Here is a 24,396-nt window from a genome sequence, read left to right on the forward strand (position 1 = left end):
TTTGATATATTGAGGTAAAGTTTAGAATCCTCAATTTCTCAGTTCTCCACATTTAAGACATGTGATTCAATGGTGGTAGGGATGACAATGGGTACCTAATGGGCAGGGTACTATAATACCCATCTCCATACCCGCGTTTGTAAAAATATGCCCGTACCCGAGCCCGTACCCTCGTGGGTAACAACTTTAGTGCCTTTCCCCATACCCTATGGGCACCTAAGTGCTCATACCCGCACCCATTACCCGCATTTTAACTATGAAAAGACAATAAAAAACATCAAAATTGAAATAAAATTATGATCCAAAATTTTTTCAAATCAACTCATAAAATAGTACGAATCATAGTATTTAGCCAAAAAGCAATGAAAGGCAGGCAGCGGCAGAGATTCAACGCAATAGGAGGGGTAGAGTTACTGTATTAAGTTGTTTTAGGTTTAAGTCTAGGCTTAAATAGTTAAATAAATAAATTATTTATCATATTATATAAATAGATATATGCGGGTTGCGGGGATGGGTAGTACAGTGCCCATACCCATTCAAAGTTGCGGGTAATTACCCATACCCAAGCCCATACCCATTAAAGCAGGGTTTTACCTACCCGTAGCGGGTATTTTTTGCGGGTGCCTATAGGGTCTGGGTCCAACTGCCATCTCTAAATGGTTGGATGTCACTTCATAATCCATAAGCATCCCGACAACTAATGATCTCCAAACTAGGTTATGTTCTTCACCACTCTTGCACAACACACAATGTGATGGACACTCAACACACACACACACACATATGAGACCGTTCTTTGTCTGGGAATTGAACCTTCGGAAAGAGCTCCACCTTGCATTGCCCCAAATTGGGCCTCTGCCAAAAGATGGATGTTTGACGGTGGAACTAAGGACCGAAGGGTTTGTTCTTACTAAGAGTGTGGAGGGGGTTTTTCCGTTTGAGGTGGTGGAGGCATTGGCAAAGGTGTGGGAATCAAGGGCCCCCGTCGAATGTGATTAACTTTTTTAGATTAGTGCTCCTCCTAGGGATAATCTCCTTAGATGTAGTATTTAGCCAAAAAGCAATAGTATTTAGCCAAAAAGCAATGAAAGGCAGGCAGCGGCAGAGATTCAACGCAATAGGAGGGGTAGAGTTACTGTATTAAGTTGTTTTAGGTTTAAGTCTAGGCTTAAATAGTTAAATAAATAAATTATTTATCATATTATATAAATAGATATATGCGGGTTGCGGGGATGGGTAGTACAGTGCCCATACCCATTCAAAGTTGCGGGTAATTACCCATACCCAAGCCCATACCCATTAAAGCAGGGTTTTACCTACCCGTAGCGGGTATTTTTTGCGGGTGCCTATAGGGTCTGGGTCCAACTGCCATCTCTAAATGGTTGGATGTCACTTCATAATCCATAAGCATCCCGACAACTAATGATCTCCAAACTAGGTTATGTTCTTCACCACTCTTGCACAACACACAATGTGATGGACACTCAACACACACACACACACATATGAGACCGTTCTTTGTCTGGGAATTGAACCTTCGGAAAGAGCTCCACCTTGCATTGCCCCAAATTGGGCCTCTGCCAAAAGATGGATGTTTGACGGTGGAACTAAGGACCGAAGGGTTTGTTCTTACTAAGAGTGTGGAGGGGGTTTTTCCGTTTGAGGTGGTGGAGGCATTGGCAAAGGTGTGGGAATCAAGGGCCCCCGTCGAATGTGATTAACTTTTTTAGATTAGTGCTCCTCCTAGGGATAATCTCCTTAGATGTAGGATGGTCACTACCGGTGTTACTAGTTATAGTTTTTGCGGCGAGCCGATGGAATCAAATTCACCTAGACACAGGGTTTCTATATTAGAAAAATGGGACCTGAAATCATAACTGAAATAGGTCTACTTGCTTAAGCGTCGTGAACATAGAGCTTAAATTGTCAGCGAGATTAGGAACTAAATAAACCCAATTAAAATATAAGGGGCATTTAGTAAATCTTAATTGCCTTCACCATTATGCATTAAATTCTATTTTTATTTTCAATTGAATACCTAACAATTGACCCCCCCCCCCCCCCCCCCCCCCCCCCCCCAAATTTACTGAAATAGGTCTACTTGGTTAAACATCGCGAACATAGAGCTTAAATTGCCAGTGAGATTATGAACTAGATAAACCCAACTAAAACATAAATGGGATTCAAGAAATCCTACTTACCTTCACCATTATGCATCAAATTCTATTTTTATTTTCAATTGCATACTCAATGATTGAACCCCCTCCCTATTGATTTTAATCAAGTAAAGTTAAAAATGACCGAGCAAGAAAAACAATCCTTTTGAAGATGATCTTACTTATTGCTTTATTAATTTTGCGATTTAGTACACTTACCGAATTTGTCATCAATATGCAAAGGAATTTTCAGTAACTAGAAAGGTCTATAAATAAAAAAAAGAGTGAAATGAAGAAATGAGAAAAAGAAATACAGTTTGAAGACTGAAATTTGTAAAATGGAGCGAGCTGAAAAGAGAACAAAATTCAAAACGATTGTAATATCCCACTTAGAACTTTGTCACTATCAGTTCTTTCAAAAAAAAACTTTGTCACTATCAGTGTCAATTAATGTTGTCCGATCAAACTCTTAAGGGAAGGGTAAATTCATAATTTCTGTGTAAGATTATAAAAGGGGTAAAAACCCACTTTTCTCACATTTTTTTCTTCCTCCATTTCTCTCACGACCAAACACCTTCCTCTCAATTCTCTCTTCCTCTCTCACGACCTCCTCTCCCTCTTCTTCCAATCTCCATCAATTTCACTTCAAAACTCAAACCAACGTTTAGATGGCATTATGGACCTAAAATATGCTTGACTCCTTCCCTCTTTTCCTCCTAGACGAACCCAATCCTTCAATTCCATTAATTTGAAATTATGGAAAAAACCTCAAGCTGAGTTGGTGTTGCATGTGGTATAGAAGAAAGGGTTGGAGAAGGAATTAGGAACTGAAGATTGGGCAAGAGAACTGAAGCATGATTTGTTTGTGTATGGGGTTTTGGAACTACTCTTGTGTTGTTTAGGATTGGTTCTATGACACCAATGACACCATTGCTATGACACTGAAGTATTTCCCGTTGTTTATATTCAAGTGTAAAGCAAGTATGGACATATGCTTTTATCATTGCGTGGCATCAGAGAGTGTGCATATTATGTACTATTAATTATTAAAAAGCGGTAGGCCACTGACACGGGAAAATAATTACTCCCTCCGTCCTAAAATATAAGCAAAAAAATCTCATTTTCTTTGTATCAAAATATAAGCAAAAAACACCAACATATATATTATTATTGTGTTTTTTCAAACAAATCATCTTTTCCAATATAAAATTAAATGCATGTTGCATTCAATTTGTTTCTCTTTTTATTTTCTCCATAATTTTTAACCAATGAGAATTATTTTTACATCTTTCCATGAAACTTATTCCAAGGATAACACAAAAAATTATACCTCAAATCACTAAGTATTGGTTTTCTTAATAAGTGTGAATTAGTGTTTTTTGCTTATAAAAAAAGACGGAGGGAGTACGTCTTTATTACCAGTTTAATAATAAGTATATACATTAATAAATCAGACATGTTGTATCTCATAGCAGGCCCAAGTAAGGCTGGTGGGATTTTCTCAGATAGAAAATCCATACAACATTAATAAACAAGTAAGTTGTGTCTTTTGTTGTCCACGCCAGTGGGACACGAAGATTCACGTTAGTGGGATGTGACACTTTCTGTACGGATGGCTCGCACGACGACAAGAGGAGTCTAGTGTTAGCCTGATATGATAGGAATTTTCACCGGTCAGCAATGGTATGTGGCTGGGGTTACTTCACCCAGTGCATGGCTGCATGCTGTAAAATGAACTCAGATAATATTGTTTGTTCAACGCTAACCTTCTAACATAATATGAAAACACGACATGAATATGACAAGACTTATGATAGTACACAGTTTGCGATCCTAGATTTCTCCCGATCGCTAAGATATGCAGAACAGAATAGTAAATCCTGAATAGGTTTATGTACGGACAAACGACAATCATAGGTTCCCCGAGATTGCTTGCGATCTAGGATAGGTGGAATTCACTGAGACATCCTGCCTCACCCCAATCCCTTTATTTATTTTATTTTATTTCAGATAAACAAGTTGACCGTGGCAAGAGGAGGCAAACATGAAGCTGAATGAGTTACCGGCATATACATGTTTTGTACCAGCCTTAGATAATTCCTTATTTATTCAAATATGCATTAGATATATTTATTTGACAGATGATAATTTATCAGATGAACAAACTTGTAGTGATGCTTGTATTCATTCGAACAAATTCTACTGTAATTTTAATGTGTCCATCAAGTTTATTATGCATGCTAAATATTCTCGACAATTTAGTATGACTGTTACAACGATACATTGTGGATATGTGCTAAATCACAAGAAGACAAAGTTAAATAAGATTGTATTCAATTATGGAACCCTAGTTTAAGAGTAAGATCCAAAAAGTCTGCAAGGTTGACTATCATGCCTCCCAATGTCAAGTTTTAGGCCTCGGTGCACCTTGGATTCAAATATGATAATTCTAGTGACACATACAAGGCAAGTAAAAAAATTTATTTTTAATTTCTAGTTTGGGATTTAGAGTTGGTTGAACTTCAGTTTCAATATTTAGTTATTGAAGTTTATTATATCTAATTTGTTTTACACTTTTAATTCATTGTAATATAAATCTGATTTGAGATTATTTGGAATTGTTTGCTTGGTTTATTTGAATGAATTGAAATTTTGGTTCCTCTTTGTTCAATTTTTGGATTTTGGTCCTCCTATTTTTAAATCCGCAATTTTGGTCCCTCAATTTTTCTAATTTTTCAAATTTAATCCAAAATTTCAATTGACGTTGATGCGACACAGTTTTAGATGACATGACACTAAAACTAGTATCCACATGAAAGCCATGGCAAGAACTTGTACATGATTTCAAGTAGCAACAACTTGGAAAGAAAAGTAGCAACAACAATTGTGTCATCATGTTTTGTCCACAACGATAAGAATGGATCTCTTTAGTTTTGCATTCCACTTCCTTTCTCGACCGTTTACCCTTTTGCAGATAAACTCATTGCTAAACCGCATATGTTGATAGAAATTAAAAGTTAGGGTTCATAGTTTTTAGTTTTTCTGAAAATCACAGTGCAAACTTCTTGATTTATGCTTACTTAATCAAATTTTAATTGGAATTTTCAATTAATTATTGAATATAAAATTATTCTTCAAAAAAAATTATTGAATATAAAATTTATCGCTACTTGATGCGTTACTTAACTTTATGCTCAAACAAGATTACAATATGTGAATGATTTGAAACCTATGATAAGTCAAATAGAAACTCCAGGATGTCTTTGGTCCACTTTGAACAAGAAACGATCGATTCAATTTGGTTTTCGGACCAGAACTAAAAAACCGAGCCAAGACGAACTAAAACCTACATAAAATTAGTAGCTTAAGGTTATGATGCTTCATTTCTTATTCCCTTGAAACTATTACTTGGGATTTTGTTTTTAAATGTGAAAGCTGATCTTTATTTTCCAAAATATGAAAATAAACAATTTCCACCAAGACCAGAAATATATGTAGATAAGTCTTTGAAATGGTCGACATGAAAGGATTAAAGAATATCAGGCTAATAGTCATTCAAATAACTTTGTATTTGGATTAAAATTCAATGTTGGGGTTACTCAATTACTTTGTATTTTTTTGACGGACTTACCTTGTGCTTGAATGCTATTGAATATGTCATAGTGTCATTTAAGTGTTTACGATTAGCATACTTACGTGTTACAATATTCTTGAATTGATGTATTTTAATTTTGCATAAAATATACTAGTATTTAGTTTTATTATATAAGTATTAAAATAATTTAAAAATTCAAAATTTCAATTTGGATAACTGAATTCATCCAATTTAAACTGCATTAAATTGGAGAGGATTAATTTTTTAAGAGAGAGATCTAAACCAAACTGAACTGCAAGTATTTTAATCTTTAGATAAAATAGTTTTTGTCTCAAAACTGAGACGAACCACAACACATATACATCTAACTAAATTCATCAAATTTTGATTTATTTTGACTCGTTACTAAGGAAGAATAGCACCCTTAGCCTCCTTCACAAAAAAAAAACCCTCAGCCTATCTTTAAAAAAAGATAATAATATAATTTTGAACCGATCCAAAACTCTTTTAAACCTACTGAGTTTTATTTTATATTCATATTTAAGCTTTAGGGTACCACATACATAATTATAGATAAGGTTGTAATTGTACCAGTAACTCATTAAAAAAAAAAGATAAGGTTGTAATTACATGTAAATTAGGTAAATAATAGGCTATCTTGCGCATGGCCATTGCGCAAGAATGACACGCAAAAATCGAGAAAAAATAGTTATTAAACGATTATTTATGAATTTTTTTCCTAACTACTCTCTTAAAAAAATAGAATACTTTTTTTTCTTTTGACCGGAAAAAACGTAATACTCTTTATTTACATTTATTTTATACGATTGAGTCAAACAAATATTTATTGCATGTTTTCTCAAGAACATTATATTATATATAGAACAATTGAGGTCATTTTATCTCAACCACAATATTCAGGTGATTAACATATTGTTCAAAAACGAAGCTCTCACTCTGCAACAAAGTTTCAATCAACCCTCTTCTTCGCATAAAGTATATCCTTTACTAAGAAGATTACAAGGTATAAAGCGTTTTTATTATAGCTCAAAATTATTTATTTTAGTTTAATTAATTTATGGTTTTTTTTTCTTTTCAAATTTTACATCAAAAATACTTCACGACGTTCGCTTCGTCAACATTAGCCAAAAAGAAGGTTCTCGTTCATAATGGATGCAACTGGCACTGGAAAAAAACTTTCCATCTACTTAGATACTCAATTCTTTTATGAAATCATCAACAAGGATCTTGAGTTGTCACCAACAGGTACGAGAATCTCAACGTTGTTCAATTCCACATCACATGTTAGGCATCATCAATTATCCTAATTATGAATTCACTGTGATTGATTTTTGCAAACACATGCTTGAAACTCTATATTTCATAGTTCAAAATGAACACCTAACTATAGGAGGGTAAAATTACAACATGGAAATATTAGTTGATGACCCAATCATTGCATTTTATTCAAATTACTATTGTTGTTTCATTTGAATGGACATTTATTTGACTATTTTGTTACAATACTTGTATAAAAGAGTTGATGAAACGGGGTTGGCAGGGATTGTGGATGAGAAGTGAAATTTTTGTATTTGGAGCAAACTGCATAAATGGGATCGAAAGGGCAATTGGGGTTCATGAGCTTGATTATTATTTTGAAATAGAAAAGGAAAAAGACGTTGACAAGGTTCAAAAGGAAAATATAGTAAATTAATGTATTCGAAAACCAAAGACAACACTTGCAAATTGGTTGAAAATCAACACTTGAAGATCCACAAGATGATTGGTAAGCTTGGATATAAGATGTACAAAATTAATTCTACGAAAACCTTTGAGGCTATTTCAATGCTTTGACTTAACCATAATCTCTTGATGCTAATGTTGATAATCTCCTCCAATTAAAATAGCCTCAAATACTTTTTGTAGAATTAAATTTGTTCATATTCCATCCTAGCTTATCAATCATCTTATGGTTATTCAAGAGTTGATTTTCATCAAATTTGCAAGTGTTTTTTTTTTTTTTTTTTTGCTTTTCTAATGCATTCCTTACGTGTATTTTCCTTTTGAACCACGTCAACACCTTTTTTCTTTTCTATCTCAAAATGATAATAAGCTCAGGAACCTCAATTGTCCTTATAATCCAAGGGTGTAGTTTGGTCCAGGCACAAAAATTTCTCTGATCTCATACTCAAGCCCTGCCTCAACCATTTCATCAACTCTTTTGTATAAAGATTGAAACAAAATAGGCAAATAAACGTCAAGTCAAATGAAACAACAATAATTTTTTGTATAAAATGCTATTATTGGCTCATAAACTAATATTTGTCGGTGAAAATTTTACCCTCCTACAATAATGGGTAGATGCTCATTTTCAATTATGAAATCTAGAGCTTCAAGTACATGTTTTAAAAAATCAATCACATTAAAATCATAATAAGGATTATTGGTGATGCTTAATATGTGATGTGGAATTGAACCATGTTCATATTCTGATACCTTGTTGGTGACAAGTCAAAACCCTTATAAACTTGAATTTTGTTAAAGTTGATGAATTCATAGAAGAATTGAGTACCTAGACTAGGTAGATGGGAATTTTATCTTTTTAGTGCCATATGCACCTATTATGAAGAGAACCTTATTGTTTTCGGCTAGTGTTGAGGAAGAGAAATCCATGAAGTTATTTTGATGTAAAATCTAAAGATAAAAACAACACAAAAAGAATATTTAAAACTAAAACAAATAGTTTTGATCTAGAATCAAAATGCATTATTCCTAATATCTTCTTATGATAATGCCGTCTCCTCCTACTCTGCCTGCTGATGTCATAGACTAAATCCTCTCATGGATTCTAGTGAAGTTGCTGGTGAAATTCAGTTGTGTTTGCAAACATTGGAATTCACTCATCTTTGATCCAACATTTTCAAAGATTGTAGACTACACACTTTCTTGGGTCGTAACTCAAACACCCATCGTCCATCATCAACGAAGATGAATGTTGTCGTCTTAACAACTGCTTGGTCTGTTTGATCTTGCTAAATAACAAGAAGACAAAGTTAAATAAGTTTGTATTCAGTTATGGAACCCTAGTTTAAGATTAAGATAAAAAAAAGTCACCAAGGTTGCCTGTCATGCCTCCTAATGTCAAGTTCTAGGCCTCGGTGCACCATGGATTCAGATATGATGATTCTAGCTTATTTGTAGGTTTGATTGAATGCGATTGGTGGATTAATTGTAATTTTTCTGAAGCTTTTCCATTCTTTTAGCTACTTGATACCTTTATGCTCAAACAAGATTACAATATGTGAGTGATTTGAAACCTATGATAGGTCAAATAGAAACTCCAGGATATGTTTGGTCCACTTTGTACAAGAAACAATTGGTTCAATTTGGTTTTCGGACCACAACAAAAAAATCGAGCCAATACGAGCTGAAACCTACATAAAATTAGTAGCTTAAGGTTGTGACTTTTCATTTTAACAACAAAACTATTAGTCGCAGTGGAAGGAAGTCATGTTAATCCGAAGTTCGAGAGAAAAGTAAAGTTTGGCGAACTCATGTTTTCCTGAAAAATTCGTCCTTCACTCAAGCTTATTAACTATTTGAGTACATTAATCGCACTTAACTTAATTTGTTTTTTTGTTTTTTTGACAAAACACTTAACTTAATTGTTAAGAAGTCTAAATTTCGTTACTTTTCCTTATAATCAAGTAGTTATATATACGACATGAACAATAAAATAGTATACATCTTATTAGAATAGGTTCATGCATTTCGTTACTTTTTTTACACAAGGCACAATAATTTCCCTTGGGCGTGTGTTGATGAGTATCTGATGCAGTTTTTGGTATGTGCTGTTGTGAATGATCTGATGTAGTTTCAGGTGCAGATGGATGAATGTTATCCACACTTGAGGGCTCCACTACATGATCAACAAGTGACCCTGTTGCACTCTTTGATGTTGTGGTGTTTACTATAAACATTAACCTAAATCTTTTTACAGCAATGAGAGCCAAAACTGTAGCAAGTTTGTTTGTCCTGTTCTAATTTTAGCCAATATGGCTGATGGTGGTGCCACTATTCCAGTGATTATCATAGATTCACATTCTTATTCATGAAGTCTGCAAACATCTTCTCTTTGGCTTCCTCATTAGCTTCTTTCCATTGTTCAAAAATTTTTTGCATGATGCAAAATATGTGAGAGATCATGTCATGTATACATGAAAATTTTACTACAAGTTGAGTGATTGCGTATAGACAAAAAGTCTCACATTGTTAGGAATTTAGGCTAAAAGTAGTTCATAAATACACAAACACTACTCCATCCACCGAGGCGCTTTTTAACTACAGATAAAAACCTTGAGGACATAGTCAGAAGATACAAAGCTGACAAACCTAAGATAAGTGCTGCAATTGATTTGAGGTTAAAATATTGATGATGTCTACGAAAAAGAGGGCCTAAGCTACGCATGAGGGATGACAGGCCCTTGGGCCCCTTAGTTTCGAGTGGGGGGCTACTACTACTCGGGCACACCCAAAAGTCTCACATTGATTGTGAGTTGAGACTATGTGATGGCTTACACATAAGATCAAAAAATGACAATACCTTCGAAAAGAGGTCCGAAAAAAAATTTTGAAAACAATTTCTCCTTCTAAGACTTTAGGGGTGATGTGAAACCAAATTGTGAGAGTGAACTCAAAGCGATATTTTTCCATGCTTCATTGGGTTTTTGTTCTAACTATGTTATAGCTGCAGATTATTCAATGCCTTTGACGATGACTAATCTATACTATGGAACCAGACCGACCACCTTCGGAGGAGCTCTCCTCGTAACCACATTTTTTTTTTCATTTGCGTCTCGAACCTTAGACATTGCTTAAGAGATCTGAGTCCAATTCCACTCGGATATATGACTCAGATCTGAGTCCAATTCTATCTTATTATTGGTAAGCTAAGTGTTGGCATAGTTTTTTTTTTAAATAATAGTTGAATTGTTAATTAAATTAGTATCAGTAGTTCCTTTAAAAACAACAGACATAAATATAAGAGGGATGTCTGGTTCCACTTCCAACTTTCTTAAACAACATACAATCTTTGCCTTTTAAGTTTGCTTTTTAAATTTTTAAGTGTTATATGTTTTTGTATCAGCAGCATCAGGTGCCGTGGGTCAACTTGTTGGTCAGCTTGCTAAGTTGCATGGTTGCTATGTTGTTGGAAGTGCTGGCTCAAAAGAAAAGGTATGTTTCTCTATTTTTCTTTAATGTATAGTTACCAAAAGTAAGACTTCGTAACTGTGTCGATGGTTTCGTTTAGGTGAATGTATATGCTTATAAAAATCACTGATAACGTGTTCATATGCTGTTTCTCACAATAACCTCCAAGCAAAAATTGATTGCAAGAGCATCACAATAAAGCGAAACATCGCAATTATGTTGTCATCTTTAGCTCTATCAATTATCTGCAGCAACCGAAAAATGTATTGATCAAGGAAGAAAAGATAATGAATACAAAATCATGAAGGAGATCTACGAATTATATAAGAAAGAAAAAACCATCTGAAATTAGGCAGACTAAACCTATTGTAGAAAAAACTGTCCTGATGAAATCCAGAATTAAATACCGCAAGTGTAACATTTAGAAACTTCCCCGAAATATGCTAACTTGTGAGCACAGTTATTTATTCTCTATAGATGTCAGTGGCCTTTAATAACATAGTAGAAGTAAGGAGAACAACATAAGGGGAAGAGACACTCCGACCAGAAATTATGCCACACCCTTTCTTATAGCTTATGAACAAGTGTTTATTTAGCTCTTAGTTGCATTTTGAAGAATTTATTCCCAGTTTATTTAGCTTATCTTACAACTTAAGAACTTGTATAAGTGTATGAGAGAACTTGCAAAAGAAGTTAATGAAACCATCCATATGTTATTTTCTACTATTTTTAATAAACTTCCTTAGTAGCTTATGAATACATCTTACAACTTATATCAAAACAGTTTAATCATATTTTTCATTTTGTCATAAAATAACTTATAGATAAATGCATAATAACGTATGCGTGATTTTCATGGTTCTTATATTCCTCCTTTTGTCATAATAACGTATGCGTGATTTTCATGGTTCTTATATTCCTCCTTTTGTTCCTTCTAAGGTATATACCAACCTTTATCCCTTAATTTACTATATGTTAATTGGTGTTTGAACAATAGAAATATAAACCTCTGTCGCACCGACACGACACTTCTGATCTAAGACATGTCTAGTGTCTGACACATACACACACGGACATGTGCCATTATAGTCTATTAGTTCATTTTTTAAAATGAATATGAGTTTTGACATGTAAGTCTTGTGTTAGGGTAAATGCTTGTTAGTTCTAAGAGTCTGTTTGGTGGATTGAATCATTTGAACTTACTGGTATAAACATTTGTGAGACTCTTCATAAGAACTTATGAAAATAGCTAAATAGCTTAAGACATGTTCATAAGCTGTTTTTTGCTTGTTTTTATAAACTTTTGAGGATATATAGCTTATGAAAACAACTTATAACTTATACGAAAACAATTTTACTTTATTGTATCATTTGTTATACAAATAACTTATATATAAGTACTTATATATTAAGTGCTTAATTACGGGGTTTATCCACATACAGTTTAAGTGCTTGTCTGGTTCCACAATTGAAATCCCTCAACTTGAGTTTGCATTGCATTGGTTGGGTTTTGCTCCTATATATAATGAGAAACAATTTTGATTCCAGAATATCAATTCTAAGTTGAACAAACTATTTATAGCTTTTGTATAATCAAACATACACTAATTTGATAGATTTAAATTAGATGAGGGAATACTTTTACATTTCTATAGTTCAGCACAGGAAATAGCACAGAAAATAATAGTGTAGTTACTTTCAACATTGTGAGTCTCTCTCAGAGAACTTATGAAAGCAACTTATGGCATTGCCCATAAACTATCCTCTATAGTTTAAGAAAGCAACTTATGACTTGTATGATGAAAACCATTTGACACATAACATAGAGAATGATAGTTTAGAGAACATATGAAAAGCATACTCCTAACCTCTTTTCCTCATTTTTCGCTAATGTTATTTATATTTACTTATAGTTTCTTCATGTAACTTTTGTCACACTAACGTTGAGCACGTGCGTCTAATCTATGAATGAAGGCGCTTGAAGGATTTGGTGTGTCTAAAGTAATACAATCTGATAATCCAAATTTCAAGGCCGGTGATTACATTTCGGGGTTTACTGGCTGGGAGGAATACAGCATCATCACAAAAACAGACCAGTTGCGAAAAATTGAGCCGGATGATCACATTCCCCTTTCCTTCCATCTTGGTCTTCTAGGTACCTATCTAGAATGCTAAATACTTCTACAAGAGTTTAAATCCTGGTCCTTTAGCCTTTGGTTCAAATCAGTTGAGTTACTCAGCCTCCAATAATTAATCCGTTTTAATGTATAGGAATGCCGGGATTTACAGCGTATGCTGGATTTTATGAGGTGTGTTCCCCAAAAAGTGGAGAATATGTTTTTGTATCAGCAGCATCAGGTGCTGTGGGTCAACTTGTTGGTCAACTTGCTAAGTTGCATGGTTGCTATGTTGTTGGAAGTGCTGGCTCAAAAGAAAAGGTATGTTTCTCTATTTTTCTTTATAGTCACCAAAAGCAAGACTACGTAACTGCGTCGATGCTTTTGTTTAGGCGAATGTATAGGTTTATAAAGATCACTGATAATGTGCTCATATGTTGTTTCTCACAATAAATAACCTCCCAAAATAGTTTTTTTTCAAGCAAAAATTGTTGATTTACATAGTAGAAGTAACCTATTGCAGAAACTTCCCCAAAATCCGCTAACTTGCGAGCACAGTTATTTATTCTCTATAGATGTCAGTGACCTTGAATTACATAGTAGAAGTAAGGAGACCATTATTCCATTTGTTTGTAATTTGCCAATGAACAACTTGGACTACCGGATAAGAGTTACGCTCCAACCAGAACTGATGCCACCCTTTCGTATAGCTTATGAACAAGTGTTTATTTAGCTCTTAGTTACATTTTGAATAATTTATTCAGAGTTTATTTAGCTTATCTTACAACTTAAGGGCTTGTATAAGTGTGTATGAGAGAACTTGCAAAAGAAGTTTATGAAATCATCGATATGATATTTTTAACTATTTTTAATAAACTTCCTTAGATAGCTTATGAATACATCTTACAACTTATATCAGAACAGTTTAATCACATTTTTCACTTTGTCATAAAATAACTTATAGATAAATGCTTATCTGATGAACACTTTTTCAATAAGCATTTAATTCATTTGTTTGCAGAAACGTATAGATACTTAGATACACATGTATGCAGACACAAATACTTAAACCAGACATTTAGTTTAGTTTGCTTTTTGACTCACCAAATCTGTGACATTAGGTTGAACTTCTAAAGAATGAACTTGGATTCGACGAAGCTTTTAACTATAAGGAAGAATTAGACCTGGATGCAGCTCTAAGAAGGTGAGTTTCATGTACAAGGATGTTATAAAATTTTGAATGGTTGGCCATTTGTCTCGGAAATTTAAATGATTTAGGTAGTTTGTTTGAAAATTAAACTTCCTTATAGAAGCACTTCTGAGTTCTGAACGGGACCTGTTTGGATAAGCTGTATTCATATAATCTATAAGCTGTTTTGTATCCTTCGTTTATCTAAACTTTTTTCGTTGGCTCAATTGACAGGTAATTTCCTGGAGGCATTGACATTTATTTTGATAACGTGGGCGGTGACATGCTTGATGCGGCCCTCCTTAACATGAAGATTCATTGCAGAATTGAAGTTTGTGGGATGATTTCTTAGCAAAGCATTTCTGATCCTAAAGGGATTCACAATTTATCCTCTCTCATTTATAAGCGCATTAGAATGCAGGATTTTTTGCAAAGCGATTACTTGAACTTGTACCCAAAATTCTTGGAACAGGTTTCAAGTTTCTACAAACAAGGAAAGATTGTGTATTTTGAAGACATGAATGAAGGCTTGGAAAGTGCTCCAGCTGCTTTTGTTGGACTTTTCCTTGGCAAGAACGTTGGTAAGCAAGTCATTCGTGTTGTACATGAATGATTTCACCTTATCATATGTTCACCTTGTGTTGTAAAACGTATCATAGTTCCAAATCAATGTTCTGGTCATGGTTGTGATTTTGCAAACTTTGATATTCAAAATGTGAACAAATCCGATGCGGCTACAGTTTTGCAGTTGTAGACCGTAATTTAGAACTATAAAATAAAACATATGATACATTTCAATATCTTTGGACATATTTGAACTGCGGCATGGCCTTATCGTGTTACGTTTATTCTATGACAGAAAATGTTGATTTTTCAATATGTATTTGGTTTGATTTCTTTGCATTTGGCTTTGCTCATTTGAGTCTCAGGTTGGATTATTTCACTATAGAAGATAAACAAACAGGTCCTTAACATAGAACTTCTGAGTAAAAAGCGAGCTAAGGAACTAAACAGGAAACCAAGAGGCACAATATCCAACATAAACCTAGTGGGATCGCCATCACGTCCCATTTTCACCAAAACATTTACACAATAATTCAGGTCGCGATAAATATGAGACATTGATGTCGTCCAATCTCAAAGGATGTGCAAGACGTGTTTAAGGAGTGGTTGAAGAAAGATATTTGGAGAGGTTCCTTTGAGAGCAAGATTCACAATGACTTTAAAATCTAATTTGAGCATGATAGAATTAAGACAAAAAATTTCAAGTGGTGTATAAAAAATTGCCTAGTTTTTGCAACAATGACAAAATCATTGGCCACACCTTAACTCAGCGTAACAAAATTCATGAAAAGGCTGTGAAAAAAATATCTAATTATGGATGTAGAAGTAGTCCCTAAGACTCCGTTGAGGCAACAACTTCTATGAGATTTGGTTGCTTTCACTCCTTATGTCTCTAAGAAGAATAAAAATGAAATTAAATTGCAACGATCGAAAAAATAAAAATGCCATCCATCATAAAAAACTCACTATAAGTCAAGGTCTCTACAATTTGTAACACACGGAAGACCAACAAAATACATCATAAAAAACTCACTATAAGTCAAACTAGCAGCCAAGGTCTCTACACTTTGTAACACACCTAAGACCAACAAAATACATTCCAAGGGTTATGGTCCAAAAGTTGTTTGGCTATTTTCAACCAAATACATTCCCCTAGTTTTTTAATCAATGTTACACTTCTTCATCTTTCACTTAATTCTTTGACTTCACTTGTTCTTAGGTACTGTTTGACGCGACTTTTATTTTTTCTTCTACTTCTCTACATTTTTAAGGAGAAGGTAGGTCAAACACAATATCAATTAAATACTTAATAAAAAAATTATTTTTTTTAGAATGCGTTGAGGATGCCTTATTATCCTAATAATGTTGTTACCTTTGTTTAAGTTAGAAAACAAAGAAAAAGATTTAATATGATGCATATCTATAAAGAGAAATAATATTTGAACAAACACTTTTAAACAATTTTTTGTGACAACTTTCTCTCTCATACTCTCATTGTACTTTTTTTTTTCTTTCTCTCTATTGTTATTGTCCAATAAAAAGAGAGGAAAAAAGGTTGTCATTAAAGTTGTTTGATTTTGGTTGTCCGAATATCACTCCTCATCTATAAAAGACATTTTTTCTAATAATAAAATTAAGGCTAAAATATGGTTTTAGTCCCTGCAAATATGTCTCGTTTTGGTTTTAGTCCCTGTAAAAAAAATTGTTTTTGATCCCTGCAAATTTTTTTGTTTTTTAAAATAGTCTCTGGAGGGACTATTTTCAAAAACAAAATATTTTGCAGGGACCTTTTTAAAAAAGAAAATATTTTGCAGGGACCAAAAACTATAAAATGGGTTCAGTCATCATGTGCCACGTATGCAAATCATCACAAAAATGAGGTCAGGGACTATTTTAAAAAACAAAAAATTTTGCAGGGACCAAAAACAATTTTTGACAAAACACTGGAGAGCCTATAGACCCTCAAATGGAGGTATTTTTAACATTTTGACTATTTTTTGCTGGGTTATGGAACTGGGATCATGAAAATGCTAGGGTCATTACCGGGGGGGGGGGGGGGGGGCATGGGTTGGATGCATTTTGTTGTTTTTCCCAGCCAAAACTAACATGATTAGTTGGTGAATATATAATGCATACAACAAATACTATTGAAAGCAACATATGGTTGAACATGATGGAAGAGTATGTAGTTCAGAGGACACATAATAATAACGTTTTTAGAGTCAATTTAATCTAACTGTTAACAAGAGTCTACCATGACCAATGTATGACACTTCCCCACTCTAGAAGCTGTCATCATCTAAGTAAAAAATTCCATGGTATAACTAGATTTCTATTTGATCGATTCGTGAATAACTATGAACATGTTTGTTTTAAATTTTAGTGAAACTAAACAGGAAAATACATGACCGATCTATGTTATTTCTACAACTAAAATTTGACAAACAATGCAACAACCTATTAGTTTGTGAGGAGGAGCACAGAAATCGAAACCAAGTAAAATATATTTAAAAATAGCAAATGAGTTGTTGGTTGTACAATTTGGTTGTGCACATATCATTCCTCTTTAGCCAACCTTTATTTTTAGAGATTATGGCATGACATGATCCACATCAATGTGAGCTTAATAAAGAGTAATTTGTTTTTGAAAATTAGGCGAGGACAAAATTCTCAGTGATTGTAATTGTACATAGACTAATTATCAATTCATAATACGTTATGGTGTGAGTTACAATAATTGGCTATTGTGTTTCTAAATATAAGCATTAAATATAGTTTGTAAAAAAAAAAAACATTAATTATATATAAGTTATAGACGTTATCACCAGCTCAGTCGAGTGGTAAGTTTTGAAACAAATCTCTGATCCTTGTCTTTGCCAATTTTTTGGAAATCAAAAAATAAAATTCATTCAAGTGCAACACATGTTTATACAGGTTTGACCAGCCGATCTAAGTTCTAAAACATTGTTTTTTATTTCCATTAAATAATTAGATAACCGATAGATTTGTTTTTTTTGGATAGAATCATAATTATTTTGCTTTATTTATAATTTTTATTTTTGGTAAATAACAATAACTTTTTTATTCCAAAAAAAAAAACAATAACCTTTGTATTCTTTATAAAACGATGAAATATGATAAATATTAAAAATTAAGGTGAAGTGGGGTCCACGGGAGGATCGAAGACGACGATAGAGATAGGGGTGAGGATAGATATGGTATGGACAAACGATGGTATCTAAGAGGACTTGAAATATGATAAATATTAAAAATTAAGGTGAAGTGGGGTCCACGGGAGGATCGAAGACGACGATAGAGATAGGGGTGAGGATAGATATGGTATGGACAAACGATGGTATCTAAGAGGACTACTTGATCTAGCAATGAATAAAGATGGTCTACCATAGACCACATGCAGGACGTCTACCCTAACTATCGCCTACAAACATAAATGTAGTGTAATTTAAAAAACTTTGTAGTACAAGGTCTTTGTATAAATTTGTTATATTTGATGATTGGTGATAGAGACATGTGTATTCTTAGAAATTGGGTTGGACCCTAACCCATCCTTACAAAATTGGTTTGTAAAGTGAGGATTGTCCCACTTATTAACACATTTCAGATCATATTTTGTCCAATATGGGTGGGCTTGATAGGTATTATGGAGTGAAATACTTAAGGCTGGCTCACATCAAGTAGTATGGGATGTTTGTTGAAGAATTTAAGTAGTTTGAGAGGTTTTAGGTAAAAAACCTCAATACCGTGACTTTAAAAGTTGTGGATTGGAAGCATGAGCAAACCGATAGCTAGGGTTTATTTTTATGAATAAAATTGGAATTAGGTCATAAAGATAAGGGTAAAATAGACAAGTAAGATTTATATATAGAGATATATCACCACAACAAGACCAAGACCTCAAAGTAGATCCCAAATTTTTTGACGGCGATTCCAATTCAGCATACGCACGAACTGGATCATGATAGCGACTACCTTGCTTCGCTCCTTGCAGTGCAGATCCTTTTCCCTTCAAAAACTACAGGTTATTAGCTATCATTTCAGTTCTGATTTGCACAACATTCACAAAACATCATCGTTTTCATTGAACCCTATCCCCTTATCCCGCAAACTCCATGATGCTCCTTTGGTTAGGAAGCTTCAGGACGACGCTTCAATGAGACAAGAGTTACTAACAAGGAAACAATCGTGGATAAAACCGTGGCTTGGTATAGAGGGTACCATTGATGAGCAACAACAACAACGTTTCGAATTTCTTTTAGAATACTTAGGGCTAACCACTCTTGTTCGTATGATTCACGTGCATGGTTCGTCAATAGGGTTGGCGGGGTTTGATAGATTAGTGAAACTGTTGATAGAGAAGGCTAGGTCGACCGGAGATAAATGCATTTCGCTACAACAATTGAATTTGATTCGTCATCTTTTGCAGTCAATGCCAGTTCAACTAGAACTACTAGAAGAAACATACGGTCCAGTTCTCAAGTATATAATTGACATGGGAGATGTTGGAGAATTTCAATTTTTCTCTAAATTGATTAAAGATCATAATCACAAATCAAAATCAATTTCACGATTGGGATATTATGACATGTTGATGTGGATAAGGGTTAATGACGAGGCCATGATCCGCGATGCTTGTGAATATATTACTAGCGGAAGCATACCTGGTTTACGAGGTAGCTAATTAATCTGTTTTTATCCAAGATGCTTATCTTAATGAAAACAACTTATTTGTATGTATTCAATCTTGTTGCAGAAAGCTACTTTTTGGCTCTTTGTGAAAGTGACCGCAAGGAACAGATTTCGGATGTGTTCAAAAATACAGACATTCTAAAATTTGCTTCTTTCATATTTATACCAAATATATTCAAATCATTAGGAAGGCTACAGTTGAAATCCGAGGCAGAAAAGTTGCTATTTCGATTTTATTACGGTACCATTATTATGTTATTGTGTTTTTGATCTGTTTCTTGATTGGTTACCTTTAGAATTTCAGTTTTCAAAGATTAGAAACATTACAAATGCTGTTATTCTCCAAAATGTCCAAGTGCAGCTGATCATCTGGATGATATTTCAAACTACATTGAAACTTATGCATTTAGCATTCCAAATTTAGAGGTGACGAACTTATCATGAATGCTTATTGTACGTAAACACCCTTGATGATATGTGATGTGATACTGCAAGGCAGTTATGCGCGCTTATCTACAATTTTCAATCGATTTTACAAAATTTAGCATATCCCATCATAAAACAAGTTTTGCAATTTATTCATTTAAAATATTTCACCGTCGATTTTGCCTTGACTGCCAGCAAGAAAGCGATACTAAAACCATAATTTTTTCTTACAATAGTTGTATGTTACAATTTTTTTTCTTAGCAATTTTCTTATATAATTTTTTGGTAATTTCAAGGTTGAGCATCTCATAAAAGAGATTGAGAATTTGCATGGTCCGATCGAAATTTCACTTGCATCCTCTACGTATGAAAAGCTACTTTTGTATTGCTATGGTAAGAACAAGGTATAATTTTCTCCTTTATTCATTCTCATATTATGGTTATCACATAAATAGATAATTGTCATAAAGTCATCCATGAGAAGGAAAACTATAACAAGACGTTTGCTCTCTTTAGATCAAATTCTATCTTCTCTCTGTTTTATGTTACTATCATTTTTCAAAACTGCATTTCATTTTTTCTTTTTAACTTATGCAGGTGGATGCAGCTATTTATGTTGTTGATAAAATGTGTGAAGCAGGCTTTATGCCCTCCAGTCAGGAAATGCAATCTGTATTAGAGACTTGTTCAGAAACTAATCAAGATTTTCAGGTACTATATATCTTACGTAGAGCCGCTTCCCTGTTTTTTTTTTCTTTCTTTGAATTATATTCTAATCCATTTCTTCGCACAATATGTTTCGTTGGATGAGTGGTAAGACTAGACAGGATATGATTATGAATGACACCATTAGAGAGAGATTTGGGGTAGCACCTATAGTAAAAAAGATGGTAGAAAATAGGCTAAGGTGGTTTGAACATGTAGAGAAAAGACTCGAAGATGTTATAGTACAAAGAGTAGATCAGATGGAGGAGGGTGCGATCATAAGAGGTAGAGAAAGACCTAGAAAAACTATAAGAATTGTTAGGAAAGATTTAGAGGTTAACGAGTTGGATCCAGATATGTTTATGATAAAACACTATGGCTTAATTTGATCAATGTAACCCACTCCACTTAAGGCTTGATTGTTGTTGTTGTTGTATTTCTTCGCACAATATGTCATGTAAGATATTCTTTAAAATATGCTCCAGCATATGTAGGGACCAAGAAGGGGTCACGCCATTTGGTGTATTGTATACAGCCTTTTACCATATATTTTTTTTTTAAACAAGAGGCTGTTTTAAGACTTGAACTTATTACATTTCAGTCACGTGACTACAACTTTACCGTTGCTCCAAGGCTCCCCTAAAACTTTTACACTTGCATAATGAAATGTATGATTCCTTTTTCCCATTTCTGTAATTTCGGGAAATGACATAAATAGTGAAGTAACTATGGGTTAACATTTAAGTGAAGCATTCTTTCTTATTTGTCTTGTTTCATTTTCTATTGAAAATCAAGGTTGATCAAATCTATTCCATCTTAAGTCGCCATCGCCATTACGATTTCGAGAGAAATGGAAAGATTTACTGGCTTTCGGTACACTTTAGTGTAGTGATGAAAGATGTAAGTTTTACCTTTTTTTTTTTTTTTAATGTATGCTTTCAAAAGATATCATTGTAGTAAAAAGCTTTCTTTCAATATATCATCAAATTGCTAATTAGAATATTTACTTGTAGTATTATGAAGAGATGGAACAATCTGTAATCCACTTCGCAGAAGAAGTTTTTGTAGCCCTTATTCATGCATATGCAGCTTACGGTGAATTTGAGAAAGCAAAACAGGTATGTGCAAATATATATGCTGTCCTTCTACAGTTTCTCTTTCGGAGTGACCTTGTAAAGGACATAGCATGTTGTCCTTAACATTACAGGTTGTTCTAGATCAACGCATACCAGTGAAGTGGTTAATTGAAATTAAAAGCATGCTTGTCTCATCTCTTGCATCGCACGGGAAATTGTCCGAGGCACTTGTTTTGTTGGAGGAAATCAAGAAAGCTGGACAAACTTTGAACCCTAAAGCTGTTTTATGTGTCATGGTAAGGTTTTAGATTATTATTAATTTGTATACCTTCCACTTTAAACCTTAAAACTCATCAATCATTGTACACTCTTAGGATGTGTTATGCAATTTACACGGCGAGTTGGAGAGGGGTCTTCTCCTATGCACGGAGTTGAGTGGCGAAGATTGGGTTCAAGGTTGCGAAATGGTTCTTCGGTACTCGGTTCAATACAAAAATTTAAGGTATGAATATTTTTTCCCAATATTAAAGTATGATTTTATTCTGCCATTTGTTTATGTTCATTGTATATTTCGCAGTTATGCCATTGAAATGTGTAAACAACTCAAGGATCATTTCGAAAGTGATGCATTCAAGAGAGAGAATCTTTTTAGAGTAAGTTATTATTTCCAATGATCATAACTTTGGGCAAAGGGGTGTTTAATGAACCATATCAATGATTCAAGTTATAGGGGTGTTTTCTCTCATGTGAAGGGTCAGATAATGCACTATAAATGCTTGACATTTGGGTATTAATTTGGACACACACAGAAAAAAGAATTTTGTTACATTAACAACATAATTCTCCCTGATTCTCTTACTCGAAATCATCCATCAATTCATTCTTTAATGCATGAGTGAATTGCTGGAACCATAAATCTATAAAATACTGTTAGGAGATACGCTTGGTGTGGTTGTGCAATAACTCATAGTATCCTGAAGGGGATTTGTTGGTCATTTCTATTGCATTCAATATACAATTATTAGTGGAGGCGAATCAAACCTAAAGGTTAGTGTGGCAACCCCATGCGTTTTGAGTTTTACATGCATAACCATTAAACTTTTCAGTGTTCAAGTGTAGCAGCTTCTCCCGAACAATTAAATTTTATAGCAGCCCAGAGAATAAAACATTTTCAAGATGAAGTAAGTTTTTGTTTCCTTATGACTTGAATAAGGATTCACGATTATAAGAATTACATTTTTTTGGTTTAATATTTCTGCCTGTATGAAGCATGACATACTGGTCTCATGTATGTATAGGCCTTTGATCTAATTTTGAAATATGGGTCCACACATTTGCAATTTGGATTGGACTTGCTGGATCTAATAAAAAAAGAGGTTGGCCTTGTTCCTTCAATAGAATATCCTAATAGGCTCCTATCTGTTTGTGCCATATCAAGAGATCTGAACAATGCTAATTTGGTTTGGAAAAAATATGCACTTTTTGGTTTCGGAGATAGCTACGTGAGGTGGGCTTGTATCCTTTATATTATTTTTTCCTTCTTTTATAATATTTTCCTTCTCCTTATGATGTTACTTTATGGTTGTAGAATGTATCACGCACTTTTGGCCTCGGGAGATCACAGATCTGCTGACAATTTCCTCGATCGAATTCCAAGTTATTTCTCTCATGTTGTTTCCGCTCTGAAGGACAGCTTCGGCAAAATGGATGATGTACAAGTATCCGATACGTAGGGTGGCAAAACGGATCCAACCTGCCAGCCCGGCCCGTTTAGCCTGCTATTTTTAGCGGGTTGAGTCGAAGTTTTGAGCTTGCTTCCATAGTTGGTTCGCCCTGCTTGATGAAAAAATGGGGCAGGCACGAGGCAGGGCGGGTCGATCCACTTAACTCGTTTTTCTTTTATTTTTTAGGCTTCTTTATCCTTCTGGGATTATTTTGGTTGTTGGATTTATAATAAGATTTGTTTTATGTTGGTGGATTTTCTTTATTTTGCTATTTATGAAGTATGATGTTGAGTTTGAGTTCGACAATTTGTTAATTATATTGTTTTTACCACAAATTTCTTTGTTGTCTATTATTTTATATTTTCTTATGATAAAAGCTTGGTAAAAGCAACACAGTTTTTTGTAGCAATAAAGTTGTAAAAAAATTCATTCAAAAATGGATAGTAATATATTGCATAAATCAATAGTTCACAAACTTTAAGCAATTTTGTCATAAACTCAAAAAATATTCACATGGTCAAGGTAATGCACGTAATTGTTTTTTTGGTGCCCACGGTACAAATCATCAAATTATGTTTGATTCTCCTGTGATAAAATTTAATTTTGAGTGAATTGACTTTGTAAAATTGATTGTTACTAAAAATGAGTTGAATGAGTGATTTGTGTTTGGATTCATGTAGAAGTGAGTCGAATAAGACATTTATGTGTAAAAGAAGCCCATGCATAGACCAGATCTGCAGACTAGACAGATGTCTCCAACAATGAGTTGAGATGTCCTCGAATTGGTTATATATGTAAAGAGCTAGGTGCATATGAGCTTGAAGACGGTTGTTAAAACTATTATACTACTACAATATATAATATTCTCTTGTGTGTAATTGTGATTCTCAACAAGCTTCATTGAATATTTATTCTTGTGAAGGATT

The 24,396-nt window shown here is 33.9% G+C and overlaps 1 protein-coding gene and 1 pseudogene across 3 annotated transcripts; both read left to right on the top strand.

Moving 5' to 3' along the window:
• The first annotated feature begins 12,930 nt into the window (after positions 1-12,930).
• LOC146903803 (2-alkenal reductase (NADP(+)-dependent)-like) lies at positions 12,931-14,982 on the top strand (annotated as a pseudogene). The gene is made up of 4 exons (XR_015020037.1): positions 12,931-13,117; positions 13,234-13,400; positions 14,201-14,283; positions 14,503-14,982. The product of XR_015020037.1 is annotated as a 2-alkenal reductase (NADP(+)-dependent)-like (transcript).
• Positions 14,983-18,758: 3,776 nt separating this feature from the next.
• Positions 18,759-23,805, top strand: LOC146903804 (pentatricopeptide repeat-containing protein At4g21880, mitochondrial-like). 2 transcript variants are annotated; one of them, XM_085728116.1, is made up of 13 exons: positions 18,759-19,523; positions 19,604-19,780; positions 19,901-19,965; positions 20,262-20,369; positions 20,563-20,676; positions 21,466-21,570; positions 21,684-21,788; positions 21,878-22,042; positions 22,121-22,248; positions 22,324-22,399; positions 22,853-22,927; positions 23,045-23,253; positions 23,335-23,805. In XM_085728116.1, exons 1-13 carry the CDS (start codon positions 18,809-18,811, stop codon positions 23,477-23,479), a joined length of 2,187 nt encoding a protein of 728 aa, XP_085584242.1. In that variant the 5' UTR covers positions 18,759-18,808; the 3' UTR covers positions 23,480-23,805. The 2 variants fall into 2 exon arrangements, with proteins under 2 accessions (XP_085584242.1, XP_085584243.1); XM_085728117.1 differs by lacking the exon at positions 21,466-21,570.
• The last annotated feature ends 591 nt before the right edge of the window (positions 23,806-24,396 follow it).

This window comes from Medicago sativa, chromosome 7 (assembly GCF_051527215.1).
Source record: "Medicago sativa cultivar Bolivia chromosome 7, Bolivia_mono, whole genome shotgun sequence".
Taxonomy (NCBI): Eukaryota; Viridiplantae; Streptophyta; class Magnoliopsida; order Fabales; family Fabaceae; genus Medicago; species Medicago sativa.